The sequence below is a fragment of the Notolepis coatsorum genome (assembly GCF_963971535.1).
Source record: "Notolepis coatsorum genome assembly, chromosome: 1".
Classification (NCBI taxonomy): Eukaryota; Metazoa; Chordata; class Actinopteri; order Aulopiformes; family Paralepididae; genus Notolepis; species Notolepis coatsorum.
Window position 1 is genome coordinate 297,903,326 of NC_140165.1, and position 15,300 is coordinate 297,918,625.

General features: G+C 44.4%; 1 protein-coding gene across 2 annotated transcripts in view; it reads right to left on the reverse strand.

Moving 5' to 3' along the window:
- Positions 1-5,738: 5,738 nt before the first annotated feature.
- Positions 5,739-15,300, reverse strand: part of b3glcta (beta 3-glucosyltransferase a) — a 148,264-nt gene continuing 138,702 nt past the window's right edge. For both annotated transcript variants that reach the window (XM_084332547.1, XM_084332546.1), the window contains 3 exons: positions 11,409-11,528; positions 6,929-7,073; positions 5,739-6,441 (listed from right to left, as the gene is read on the reverse strand). In XM_084332547.1, coding sequence (XP_084188673.1) covers positions 6,274-6,441; positions 6,929-7,073; positions 11,409-11,528 — 433 coding nt within the window. In that variant the 3' untranslated portion in view covers positions 5,739-6,273. The remainder of the gene's footprint in view (positions 6,442-6,928; positions 7,074-11,408; positions 11,529-15,300) is intronic.

Below are 15,300 nucleotides of genomic sequence, written 5' to 3' on the forward strand. Positions count from 1 at the left end.
GAGTGTATATACATTTGACGTAAGAACTGTACGTTGGGTAGGTGGGGTGGGGGGCTGTACATTGGAGGTGGTTGGGTGGGTGGGGTTGGGTAGGAGGGGTGGGTGGGGAACACTGTACAAGCAAAACTGTACATTGGAATATTGACAAAACCATACTTGGTCATTTAGTGTACATTGGAGGGGGTTGGGTTAGGTACATTTACAAGGGAAGGTATAAGAGCGTTACACCTGAGGGTGCGCTCTCTTGGTATATGGGAAGTTATGGAGATGAGTCTACTAATGTCAAGCAGAGGTGATGCACCCCATCTTGTGTACAGAGAACCATGCCTAAGTGTTGAATAAAGACATAAGTGAGAAATAACAACAGCCTCGGTGAGTCATCCGTTTCAGAGGACGTATGTTTTGAGCTTTAATAAATAGTCATGCATGGATTCTAAATAAAAGCAGACACAACTGGTAAAACACAAGATTAAGGAATAATTGCAGTCGCAAAGGAAAGGGCTTTCGCAAAAGGAAAGCACTTAATACCTAGATGAGGCAAATTTCATTTCCAAATGAACAATGAAACTGAATACACATTAATGCTACTCGTGAGTGAAATAGGGATTTCAGCTCAATCATTATATCTTAATACACTTTTTTTTTTTTTTTATCTTTAATGACTTGTCACACAGGGATTCTAAATAAAAGCAGATAAAACACAAGAATATGGAATAATTGCAGTTGCAAAGGAAATGGCTTTCGCAAAAGAAAAGCACTTAATACCCATATATGGCAAAAATCCATCTTCCATAATATGGAACCTTTAATGTGAATAGCTGGATTGATAGGCAGGTCAAGGAGAAGTCAGGAGAGACACAGGGTGACCTTTTATAAACCAACGTCACCGATTGGAACTATTCAAATCCTAGCATTAAGTCATTGACGATTCTCCTCACTCCCCTGCTGTTCTCGCTGGCTATCTTAGTCCGCTCAGTCTCCTGACACCATCAATTTTATGCTCTGACTCAGAAAAAGAGGATCCTTTGCTTCCCACTTAGTCTACCCATGCTGAACAATGAATAAATCTCCCGACTCTTTGGAGACCAGTGCGGCGTGTTTTGTACCTTGTGAGACGAACCTGATTATAGGGTTGATATACAATACCGAATGATTAGGAAGGATTAATTCCAAATGAAGCAGAAAGGATGAGTGCTTAAAGAACAGCGAGATAAGCTTGGTCCCTGTGGGAATCATCGCCGATACGTGCAGTGCAATGAAAGGGGTTTGGTCTGAAAGCACTGGCGTCTTTTTCTGGGTCCAGCTGGCATTCACTAGACATCATCTCGGACACATTAAAAGAACAAATCTGGTTTTTGATGGGAAAATGAACAAATGAAAATGGCTACAACAGTGTTACTGTGTGTGTGTATGTGTGTGTGCATGTGCACATCACCAGGCAGATTGTGTTGTGGTACTGGGGATAATGAGGTCACTTACAGCAGCTACTGGGGAGGTTCTTGTGGGTGAGCTCTCGTAATTGTTCTGCCAATATAAGGAAATGGGTCCAGCTGGTGTTGTGCCTGGTGGCGATGGAGAGCAGTGAGACAACATGACAACAAGAAAGATAAGGGATAATGAAAATAAAGGCAGAAGCTTCAGTCGTGCCTGCTGCGACGAGAGATAGGAGACGGCACAGTTCTCATCTGCTCTCTCTGCTGTCCATCCTGTCTGGAGGGGGGGGTCTTCTGAGGCAAACACACTCCCTCCTGCATCCACATGGGAATCACTCCGACTGAAAGCCCTCCAAACACGCCCAGCGAGCCAGCCAGCCCTCCAAACACCCCCAGCGAGCCAGCCAGCCCTCCAAACACCCCCAGCCAGCCCTCCAAACTCCCCCAGCCAGCCAGCCGGCCACCTCTGCTGCTGAGCCCCTCGTCTTTCAAACGCAGGTTCATGAATTATAAATACAGCAGCCATTTGAACCTAAATCACGACTTCAGCCAAAAAACTGAAGACGCATTACTTTGAGATGTTTTTTGTGTGTACATCTCTTAACTCCACAACTCTTCTGAAATTCACTGTTTTTAAGCTTCTCATAAAAGGGCTGACAATATTTAACAGCTAAAGATGGATTTAAAGTAGGGATGTCCGATATTGGCATTAAAATGTATATAGAAAATTATCTGTATTGGTTTAAAAAAAAAAAAAAAAAAAAATTTTTTTACATTTATTTAACCTTTATTTACCCAGGCAAGCAAGTAAAAACAAATTCTTATTTTATTTATTGTCAAAAGTATGCATAATGTGTTAATTCCATGACAAGAGATATGTAATGTTAATTACTTGAAATTATTCAGGGTTTTTTGGGGGTGGGAACCCTGCATATATCGGTATCGGTTGATATAGGTATAAAAGCCAATATCGAACATCCCTAATTTAAAGTCTGTAAAAGGTTACATTAAAACTTTAATTAAGCATGCAACGGCCCACAAATGGGCCCTCTTGAGGACGATTTGCCCACTGGCACTTTGGCGACCTCTAGCGGCTCGGGTGTGCATATTTTTTAATACAATAATATAACGAATTAAAGCCCTATTTGTTGCCCGTCAACAAAATCCGTTCAGCGGTTCTCGAGTTACATACCGATGTGAGGCGTGCGCCAAAGTACACGGCAGAGTCAGATTACCACCCTAGACTCCCGGGGGGGCTCTAGCTCCGTCAATCATGGCAATCTCGAAGATTAATGGACAGGGTTGTAGCCAATGAGTGTGGCTTTCCAATGATACCCCACATGGGGATGTAGGAATCAGGGATCTAGGTGAAAAGTCACGAGCGAAAACAGGAAGAGAAAAAACGCAGAATGAATTGAAGTCTATGAGGAAAAGGAAACCAGGAATGCTACACAGTTTACCAAAATCGCTCCTAATCACTCATTTCTGAACAGTCTTATGAAATTTGGTCTTTTCAGCAATACCAATTTTTGGGGAAATACTACTTCTGGACTACTACTAACTACTACAGAAAAACGTGATTAACAAGTTTTTCTACGACTCAAGTTCAGACCTATGTTACTCTATTTTATTAGCACTAAAAGTGAATTTCCAGAATGTCATCTTTCAAAAGAGACCAGGCTCATGCATGCTATAAGTATAAAGTATAGTATATTGGTTTGCAAAAAAAGTATGCAGTCCTCAAAAACGAAAACTAAAATTACCACTTTTGGGGGCGATTGTTAACACCATCAGTGCCACTGGTTAACATGGTAAAACATGGTTGAATGCCAGCACCCACTTCAATGATAGCGTTGTGAACGCATAATCTATGTCTTCAATTATGGCTATGTGTCTAATCTGCCCGTCGCTTATCAATGACTTGTTTGCAGTCAATATTGTCGAAACGGATTCCTTTTTTTTTTTTATAATCGGTTCATTTCCGTTTTATAGCATTTTGAAAAGCCCTCGTTTTCTTGAAAGTTTCAGGAAAATATAAAGATTCCGTGATAAACGGCATTTACTGGAATATTCTGGAATACACAAAAAACGTTGTAATTTTTCGGCCTATTTATGAATCGTTTTCAAATAAACGCTCGATTATCGATAGTATATGTGTACTTATGCACGCTAGAGAAGCGGGCTGAAAAATCTATTCTCATTTCCTGATCAGCGCGCGCACACACACACACACACACACACACACACACACACACACACACACACACACACACACACACACACACACACACACACACACACACACACACACACACACACACACACACACACACACACACACACACACACACACACACACACACACACAAAACGCTGATATCTCTGTGAAAACAGGTCTGATTATCCTAAGACTGGTTGCTGGCATTCAACTGTCGGCATGAACTAACGACATAAAGCGTCCGTGGCACTCAAAAGTGTTAAGAGGTTAAAAGCGGAGTCCCATATAGACTCCTCTCCATTTTACTGGCTGCAGTGTTGTAGTACTTGGCTATTGTGTCACAAAGTAAATAAATTCCCTTTGAAATGGTGACCTTTTTTTATTTGTATGTCAGACTGTCAGAGTGGAGTGGACTCAACCTTGATGACTTGGACTAGGGTAATGGGGACTCGACTTGGACTCGACTCAGGCTCTTTTTTGGTGACTCGGACTTGGACTCACTGGGGACTCTCGAGATTTAGTGACTCGACTACAACACTGACTGGCTGGGTATGGCTACATGTTTTGACAAATAAAGCTTGGCCTCGATTAGAAGCCGGGTCTATATGAATTATTTATCTGGTTGCCATTGATGCTGCAAAGCAGTTTATTTATGTATTGTTTTTACTCACATTCAAACGTCAGTCACATTTGCTGAACGCCATGGCAGCACAGATAAAAAATGGACAACCTGAAGTTCAAGCTGTCAGTTGTCAAATTTGCTGAACAAAAGCAACAGCCAGACATTTTCTCTTGTTGAACATCCAAGAGAATGAGAGAAGGGGGGGGGAAATAATAAAAGTTGAACTTCCAACGTCTGTCCGAGGAAGACTCCCAGACCTGTGCGGTGGGGTAGAGGGCTAGCGGTGGGCTGGAGCCAAACACGTGCGAGTGGATCCTTGGCACGCGGGCACGACGTCTCTGAGTCTCACGCACGATGATCAGGATGAAGGCTAAAGGAATATACATCACCGTGAGTGACAGCAGGGATGAGGAGGACGTTGCTTCTAGTGCCAGCTGGACGGATTCCCTGACCGCAATAACTTTTCTGTCAGAAGATGTACAAGTGTTGCCCAGGAAGACGGCAGGCACTTCACAGAGAGGCTGGTGGATTTCGTCACATTTTTGACATGGATGATTGGAAAAAAGAAGATACAGGAGAGCAACATCATAGCTCTCTCTCTCTCTCCATGAGGTTGGCCTAGACACGCCGTCTCTCGGAGCAAGATCAAATGAACGATTAGTAATTGATATGTTATTCAATAACCCAATTCTTACACAAGTAATATGCATACTGGTTTAAATAATCAATTTGATAATATTCCCCATCTTCCCAGTTCTGTGCGAAAGGAATAGACGCCTGTCCCAAATATAGGCCGGTTGAGTTCAGTGATTTAAGTAAATAAAAGCCTGGGGCTATTAACTGAAGTTTTACTGCAAATACATTGTCAGTGTGTAGACACTGGTGTAAAACAGACCTAGTGTTTTGAGGTATGATGGATTAACACCTACATTATAACACATTGGAAGCTGAACAGATGCTCCACAGCACCCGGGGGCAGCGCATGGTGTGGCGCTCAGAGCGCGGCTCGCATGGTGTGGAGCTCAGAGAGATCCACTGTCCGCTTTCAGAACCTACAACCATTTACCAAGACACTGGGCCTATAGGCTCAGAGGTGACCCGCCCTACAGAAGGGGGAAGGGGTGATGTTAGTATATTCATAATTAAGAAATCTGTCACTGCCTCCATTTGTCGATAGTGTTAAAATTAGGGGGTGGTGAGAAGGGGGTGGGGGGCTGGCAAATACATTCCCAGTATACATGTGGTCAGCACATGGAACAATCAACCCTTCATTAAATAGATGATGTATGCACTTGGAAACCACAACGACGACCCCAGAGAGGTTGACTGGGTGGAGTTAAATGTCCCTGTCCTTCTAATGAAACAACTGAGAGCTTTGAACGGCACAACAAAGCACATACATCCATTGGCAGCATGAAGACAATTAGGCCGAACGATTAAATGAATGAAAGACATTATTCTTAAAACACATACTTTTTATGGCAAAATAGAGCACATTATACGGCATCGATAATACTGTTGGAAGAAAGAACGACCCTTTGGGGAGAAGGAGCTCCTACTTTCAGCGTTACAAGGATTAGATTATATAAATATATACACATGAGATTTCGGATTTCCAAACATACTGTACCAATGACCTCAACATGCAACTCAATGAAATCTCACAGTCATGAACGTTCTCAATTCTTTTAAAAGTCATGGACACAGGCTCGCTTTGGTCCTTCTTTAGAAATCTTCAAGATTCACATTACAAAAGAAACATTTACACCACTGAAGGATACTTGCTATCAATTTCTGTCCATGACTCCACAAAGCATCGCCACACACATACATACATATACACACACATGTACTCGAACACGCATCTACGCAAACAGATGTGCACATACAGTCATGCCCGCGCACGCACGCACGCACACACACACACACACACACACACACACACACACACACACACACACACACGCACACGCACCAAGGCTAGTTGTGTGCTTGAAGGATTATAATTCCATTTTGGTCCTCTTATTAATCCCATCAGTAGCTGTAGAACTGAAGTCATCCTTTAGCCATTTGTTGAAAACAGCAATGGGGTCAATATTCCAGTGTTTGTGGAAAGAGATGGGGACCTGGTGAGCTAAGAAGTCTTTGGCATAGTCCTCCGGCCGTGCCTGGAAAGCAAGAACCAAATAGCAGCAACGTGGTCAGCTGTAGTCGCGAGAGACGGCACAGGAGCGGTTTACGTTGACCGTAGTCACGCGGTGGCCATTTTGCTCTAATGTCATGCTCCGCTCGGGTTCCTTTCCACCCTGTTCCAATCAGAGGTGGGAACAGGGTGGAAAGGAACCCAACCTGAGCAAGGCATAAGAGCAAAATGGCCACCGTGGGAATATAGTCAATGGTACAATGAAACAATAATGTCATCACTGAGGAAGGTTTTAGGATGCATATTGTCCTCTTAACGTGAATTAGTTATTGTTGCTATATTAGCCCTTTACCCCCATTTTCACCTGAACATTGGAAAAATTCAATTATACCAGTCTGACAGCCAAAAAGATGGACTTCACATATAGAACATACATTCATATAAACACAAAACGTATATTACATACATTTAGACGGACAAACGACTAGACTAGAGGAGTTTGCGTATATAACCTGGTGGAAGAGAGGACTGTGTGTCACAGGAAGTCCGAGAGCGTTGAGGCACATGCCCAGCACCATGTCATCTGGGGCGTCGTCGCTGTAGCACTTACAGCCGCTAGCTAGGAGCTGGACCACCGCCTCCCTGCTGAACACCATGCTGCAGGGACACAAGGGGTTAACACTAGGGATGTATCGGTTAATTTTTTTTTTTTTTTTTTTTTTACATTTCTATAACCTTTATTTACCCAGGCAAGCAAGTAAGAACAAAATCTGATTTTATTTATTGTCAAAAGTATGCATAATGTTGTGTTAATTGTGGGGGGGGGGGACCCTGCATATATCGGTATCGGTTGATATCGGTTGATATCGGTATCGGAAATTAAGAGTTGGACAATATCGGTATATCGGTATCTGTAAAAAAGCCAATATCGAGCATCCCTAGTTAACACCAGAGACTTTGAAAAGGAACACGCTGACATTATTCACTTACCGTCTTCTCCAGAGTCAGACAAGAAGATAGGATATCAGTTTCCTGTCTGTGCATTCAGTGGAAAGCTATCCGGCTGCAGGTTAGCCTAGCTTAGCACAATGAATGGAAACGGACAGTACCGGTAGCCTAGCCTAAACTCTCCGGGAGAGGTGTTAGTTGGCTACTGTCCATTAATTGTGTTAAAGGAACACGCCAACATTTTGGGAAATTAGCTTATCGTCTTCTTCAAAGAGACAAGATAGATAGATACCTAAAAGCAATTGGTTTTGATAGTCTATCAGTGAGCTGGATGCAATCCTACCTGGAGGGGAGAGAGTAGATGGTGGAGGTGGAGGTAAACGGTACCCCCCCCCCCCCCCCCCCCCCCCTCACAGTAAGCTGTGGTGTTCCACAAGGAAGCATACTAGGACCGCTATACTGTTCCTAATTTATGCAAATGTCATGTCGTCAACTTGTGACTGCAACTTGTTCTTGTTCGCGGACGACTCAGCCCTGCTGGTCTCTTACAAGAACAAGTTACAGGTTGAAAAAACCCTCAGCTCAGAACTCAGCAGAATCTGCACCTGGCTCGCTGATAACAAAATATCATTACACCTGGGTAAAGCAGAGTCCATTCTCTTCGGATCAAATAAACTCAGCAAGACCGACGGCTTCTCAGTTACAGTGGGTGACAATATTGTCACAAGGAAAGATGAAATTACATACCTGGGTTCCATCCTAGAGGCAAATCGTTCCTGTGACAAAATGGCATCCAATGTAATAAAAAAAGTCAACCAACAAACTAGATTCTTGTACCGGATCTCCTCACTGGTAAACAAGAATACCCTGAAGACTCTGGCAGGAGCACTCATTCAAGGGTACTACGACTATGCTTGCACCTCATGGTACCACTACCAAAGCACCTCAAAGGCGCTAAAAACAAGATTACAAACATCACAAAACAAACTCGTCAGATTACTACTTGACCTTATTCCTAGAACCCACCTCACCCCTGCCCACTTTGACTACCTAGGATGGCTTAGAGTAGACGACAGAGTACAGCAACTTGCATGGGCCTGGTCTTCAAGATACACTACACCACACAGGTACCCATGCAGGGGTGCAGTGCTGGGCAAACGCGGTCAAACGGCGTTTGGCCTTCGTCACTGAGGCCAAAGTGCGCGCATCCTATTATTATGCAAAGTATAGGTGATAAAATGACTCGTCGCGCCACTTATCACCTAGACTTTGCATAATAATAGGATACCGACAACCAAATACAAGCCCTGTAGGTGTGGTGGGGGGTTGCTTGATCTCCCGACTTCACTGGAAGGATGAGACAAGGTGTATCATCTGTTTTGTGCGCAACAGAGGGAACATGTATGCGTGTGCGCGTGCACGCACTTGCGCGGGCGTTTGGCCTTCGCCCATATTACGACTGCACCCCTGTACCCATGTACATGTCGAAATACTTCCCAAAGGTCAGTGAATACCACGCCCACAACACCAGAGGGAGTTCCACAAATCATGTGCAACCCAGATTCGGCACAAACAAGGGACTAAACACATTTCGCAATTATGCCACAACAATGTGGAACGCCCTACCCACAGCCGTAAAAAGATGTGAATCCCTACCCACATTCAAAACCACTCTTAAAGAGCACCTACAGGAGGCTGCAATTCGAAACTGGCCACCGTAAATGACCAACCCCCGCCCCCTTCTAATAGACAGTCTCCTCCCCACTGTATGTATATATTTTCTCCCCACCGTATGTATATTTTTTCTCCCACCCACCCACCCCTCCTAATGTACACTGTCCAGTCTCCTCCCCATCATATGTATATATTCTCCGTTAGGATCTATGGGTAACAGTACTGTATATTTGCATATCGTATATGTCACAAATGTAACAGTACTATATACCTGTATGTCATGTATGTCCCTATGCCATAAATGTCATGATGTGTTATGTTGTGTATGTCATAAATGTCAATGAAAATGGGGGACCCTGATGTAAACAAGACAAACGTCTTTCTCTGGTCTGCATCCCTTAACAATTGTGTGTATTGAGCCGTACTGTATTGTACCCATTCTGCAATCTGTTAAATAAAGTTTTCATTCATTCACCAGTTACCTTCGGGAGAGGTGTTAGTTGGACAATGCCTAGGCTACCCGTCACTGTCCGCTTCCATTCATTGTGCTAAGCTAGGCTAACGTGCAGCCAGATAGCTTTCTACTGAACGCACAGAGAGGAAACTGGTATCCATCTTCTTGAGAAGACGGCAAGCGAATTTCCCATAATGTTGGCGTGAAGATTTCACCAGGGCGGGAAATTCACACCAACCCAAAAGCATTTGGAGATTATTTTCTATTCTAAAAAACACTTGTACTGTGGGGCTACTGGCTGAGAAGATTGTGGAAATTATTGGTGAATTTTAGGATTAACACAAGGTTTCTATTATGGCAAAGGTTTAGTCACTGAGAACAATAGAACGCTGAGCGGTGACAAATAGAATCCTGGTGACACGGTGGTCGCCGGACATGCACGTTGTTGCCAAGGAAACGTCACCAATGTCTAGCTGTGATTTTCTAATGAATCAAGAAAAATCCATTTACCCCCACTGTGGTTGGCAGGTGAAAGTGTCAATTTCCTGCCCTGAGTTTAAATATCAAGAGACTGGGATAGAACACAAGAGGCATGACCTGTAATTGCACCTCGACAACTTAATAACAATCATTTCTTTAATTCAGATCATTGTGTGTGTCCCATCGCATCAATTGTACTTGTACGGAAAGCAGTAAAGAGAAGGAAACGGGTAATGAATTATGGAAAAGTGGCAGAGGAGAATAATATCTCGTGTCATTCCATTAATTTTGTGTGGCTGCCCCTTCCAGGGTGAACCGATGATGTAGCATCCCATTGGAGAAGGGAGATAATTACACTGGAAAAGACGCATCTTAGGCTGGCAGAAAATAGCCCAAAGGCCACGTGAAGTGGAATTGAGAACACTCGTGAGAAAACTGCAAGCTGCAGCGTTGCAAAACGGTACAATAATTTACCTTTGTTGCAAATAATAGTCCCTCCTCGCACTTCACCCCCGGTTCAACAATAACCTGCATACAGCAGGACATTCATCTTGATTTGCTTTAATTTGTCAATAACAAGAGACGCGTTGTACCTGCAATAATGTGCTCGAGTGGACCTTTTCATCTAATGAGATAAAAGAAAGACATTGGACAAAGGCAAAGGAAATCCAGCAGGGTTTTGTCAGAACTTCCACTGGGACTGAAACGTTGTCTTACTTTACACTCACTTTGTTGCAACTTCATTGTGAGCAGCGCGTGCAATAAAGTGGGTTGATAAAAGGGGGGGGTATTAACTCCGGCTGCCCCCGTGTTTATTACTAATGTAGCGTCTAACACGCCCACACATCGGATCAAAACACACTGTTGTAAACAAAAACAATTGTCTTGAACTTCGGAATAGGGACAAGGCTCAGCCAATATTGTCTGATCCTTTGCATCCCCTTCATGGTGAGTTTGACAAGCTTCCATCTGGAAGGCGCTATAGGGTGTTCCCCTAGCCCCAAATAACAGATTTAAGAAGTCTTTCCATCCCACATGCCATTGCTCTGGTGAATTCTTAGATTCTCATTTTAACCATGGTACTGATTAGGTACCTGGAGCACTGTCTGCGTTTGTGTTGTTGTTTTTCTTCTGTCTATGTATTGGCCAATGTCTTTTGTGCCTGTGTGGTGTTTGTACAGTGTCGTCTTGTTGATTGCAACCATGGTGAAGCCAAAGACGCATGTCCACGAAAGTGGACAAACAGAAATATCTATCTATCTAACAAGGTGCAGTACCAAGCGGGGCTCTTTCGCCCTCTACTTTCCCCCACTATTACAGGTTTTACTTTTAAGCTACACTCCTTTTTAGTCACAAGTCACGACATACAGTAGGCTACCCTGCATCCTCCAGCCCGTAGTCGCTGATCCTCCAGCCGTATCCACACGGTAACTCACCCTCCGCCTCCGGTGATGTAGCTGTAGCCCCCCTGGCTCAGGCCGTAGCCATACCTCTCCCCAAGACACACTGCCTCAGACGGGTCGTAACAGCTCAGCAACACCTGCAGTCTGGGGAGGCTGGAGCAGAGGCACAGATCAAACTCAACACCTGCAGTCTGGGGAGGCTGGAGCAGAGGCACAGATCAAACTCAACACCTGCAGTCTGAGGAGGCTAGAGCAGAGGCACAGATCAAACTCATCACCTGCAGTCTGGGGAGGCTGGAACAGAGGCATAGATTAAACTCATCCCAGATTCATCACGGAGCACTGTCGCACAATCCACTGCAAGCACACACACGGGTATAGGCTGGCACAAACACAAGCACAGGCAAGCAGGCACACACACACAGACAAACATAGGCTGGCGCGCACACACACACACATCTACACACACACGCGCACACACCCACACACGTACACATACTGACACACACACACGTACACATACTGACACACACACAACATCTATTAGATGCTGACACAACTACTCTCCCCAGGCTCTCCCACACATCCAGTAACTCCTCTATGAAGAGGCAATCTGCCAGATAAAAGTGAAGCAAGTAAGGGCAAGATCTGAAACATCTAATATATTTATAGACCATGAAAAGAATTTCAGATATCCCTGAGAGTAATGGTTGTAGCTGTGCTAGTTTGTCCCTCAAAATACTGGCGGCTCTTTGTTTCACTTCACTAAGCTCTTTGCATGGCTGCGAGGCGGGAACGACTAGCGATGTTCCGACATGTTCCAAGTTGTCTTCATGTGAAAAATCTGTGAAATTATATTTTAGTTGTGGACATGATCACCGTTTAGAAATGATCTATTTACCTAGTTGTCGGTATGACTGGTGTCTTGCTTCCAAAATGGGGTTAAAGGTTAAAGGTGCACCCAGATTTTTATTTTTTTTTAACTTTTTCTCCTCCAATTTCTTTTTCCCAATTTAGTCATTATGCCAATTCCCCCCTCCCCTTCCTGGTCGTTGCACGCATTTGCCCCCCACTTGCCGGTCTAGGGAGCCCTGAAGTCTATCACATGCTTCCTCCGATACATGTGGAGACAGCCAGCAGCCTCTTTTCACCTGGCAGCGAGGACTGTCACTGGGGAAGTGTAACGCGTGGGAGGATCACACTACCTCCCCCAGTTCCCTCCCTCGCTGTGCAGGCGCCCTGACCGACCTGTAGGAGTCGCTGTTTACAAGGACCAGGACCCACCCCACCGGCTTTCCACCCGCTGACACTGCCAATTGTGTCAGTATGGACGACCGACCAAGCTGGAGGTACCGCGGCAGCCGGATTCGATCCCACTGTCTCTGCGGTGGTAGACAGGCGCTTAGTCCGCTGCGCTACCCGGCCGCCCTAGAAGTAAATTTTTTTATAATTTGGAAAGATTATCCTGTGGACGGTCAGTATTGAAGATTGTTCAATACCTTGGCAAGAAGTTAAAGGAGCACTTCACCCAAAAATAATCATTTGTAATGATTCACCCTGTGACGCCTTGAATTGATCTTACATTCTTTGCAATGTTGTTGGAAATCAACTAGTTCATCGAGAACTGAAAAATATGACCTTAAACTATCTAAAAAGAGTGTGGAAATGAGAGAGCAAATCATTAATAAGGTTTTTACTTTTACACTATGCTACTAAGGAATCTACCTTGCCTATTATTACCTACACACTCAAGTCTGTAACACTCAAGTTCGACACTGTTGGACGAACAATGTCACTGACCCTTAGCTGCCAGAGTTGTACCCTTCCTGCTGACTTGTTGTACAGAACTCGTCGCTCTGATAAAAGCGTCAGCTAAATGTAATGTAATGTAATGTAAAATGTACTTGGGTAAGATGCCACCACAGTTAATAGTTTTTTTCTAAAATATATATCTATAGAATTATGCTGGCCGCCGGTAAAAAAAAAGAATAAAGATAAAGGATCACCCACATTAGCTGGTTTAATGTGATGCACGATATGTTTGTGATGGAAAGATTTACGTATGCTTTGAGACAGACTTCTTTGGTTAAGATTGGAGGATGGATTAAGCTCATCATTCCTTACAGAACAGATTGGATGTGAAATGGCACCATTGTAACCTGGTTTTCTGCTGCTCACTTCTCCCGCTTTTATTTATTCTATTCTTTTGTTTTTATCTTTTTTCTCGTCTCGTCTTGTTTTGTGTTTGGTATGAAAAAAAACTCAAATGTACAATATCTGATGTCTTATATCTGCTGAATTTATATGCAAATAAAAAGGAAATTATTCTCAAATCGAATTGATAAAATGGTGGCTAGTGGAGTATTCACACTAGGCATCAGTGGCCACTGCCCCACGGCATGTAAATGGTAAATGGACTGCATTTATATAGCGCTTTTATCCAAAGCGCTTTACAATTTGTTCCTCACATTTTACCCATTCACTCACACATTCACACACCAACAGCGGAGGCAACCATGCAAGGTGCCAACCCGCTCATTGGGAGCAATTAGGGGTTAAGTGCCTTGCTCAAGGACACTTCGACAGGCTGCCGGGAGGAGCGGGAATCAAACCGCGGAAGCATCCGATTACCAGACGACCGCTCTACCTCCTGAGCCACTGTCGCCCCACTGTACAGTATAAGAAGCACAGAATTGGCAAAAACAAGATTTCACACAACTCTGAGGAAAGATTTTTTAACTATTTAATGACAAAACATTTATGGAAGATATTACAAATAACAACATCCATTGTACGTCAAATATCTCTCTATGTGCACACGGCCCTGGATTTCTTCACAGAATAATTTAAGAGAGACTTAGAGAGACTTAGAATTCTCGCAGGAGCGATCACTTCTGTTTAAAGAATACTGTCTGGTAGGGCGGCTACGTGGCGTAGTGGGCAAGGCGCTCGCCACGAATGACGGAGACGCTGGGCTTGCCTGTTCGAGCCCAGCGCTCCACATTGCTTTCAGTTTAGCTGGTCGTTCATACTAATACACATTGGCCATATTAGGGGGTGGGAAACTGATGGGTGGGGATCGGGCGTTGTGGACAGCGACTCCTACAGGTCGGTTGGTGCGCCTGCGCAGTAGAATCAGGAAGTGTCGGGGGCAGCGTGAGCCTCCCACGCGTTACTCCTCGCCACTGAGAGATCGAGCTGCGCAGGTGAAAAGATGCGACTGCTGTTACCTCAAGTACCGGAGGGGACTTGTGCTATGTATGACTTAGTCCACATTGCAGCCGGCTTGTGGGAGGCAAGAAACAGCGTTCGTGACAGGGGAGGGTTGAATTGGATGATATGAAATTGGGATGGGAGAAAATATAGAAAATGGGAGAAAAAGTGGATAAAAAAAAAAAAGAATACTGTCTGGTCTCATGCCTCGGGTGATCCGGCTCATTGCTCATCTTTCAGACAAATGCCAAATAAATGCACCTCTGCTGTGAGAAAAGCTGAACCTATCTATTATCTAGACCTAATCAGAAGCTCATATGCAAACCTAAGCTTTAGAAAGTGGTCAATTTTAGCAAAAACAAAACTACCTACACATATTGATTTTGATGGCCGTTTTCTGATTAGAATGATCACAGCGATGGGCGGTTAGGTGGTCGAGCGGAGATTGCGTTCGTCACCAGCCCCGGAGCTGTGAGCTTGGTTCGCCTGTTCGAATCCAGCTCACAGCTCCGGGGTTGTCACCAGCTTGGCTGGCCGTCTGCACTGATACAATTGGCTGTATCAGAGGGTTGGAGAAGCTGGCGGGGTGGGTCCGGGTCGTTGTAAACAGCGACTCCTACAGTTCGGTCGGGGCGCCTGCTAAGCGCGGATTGGACGTGAGGGGGATAGTGTGGTCCTCCCACACGCTACGCCCTCTCAATGAGAATCCGCG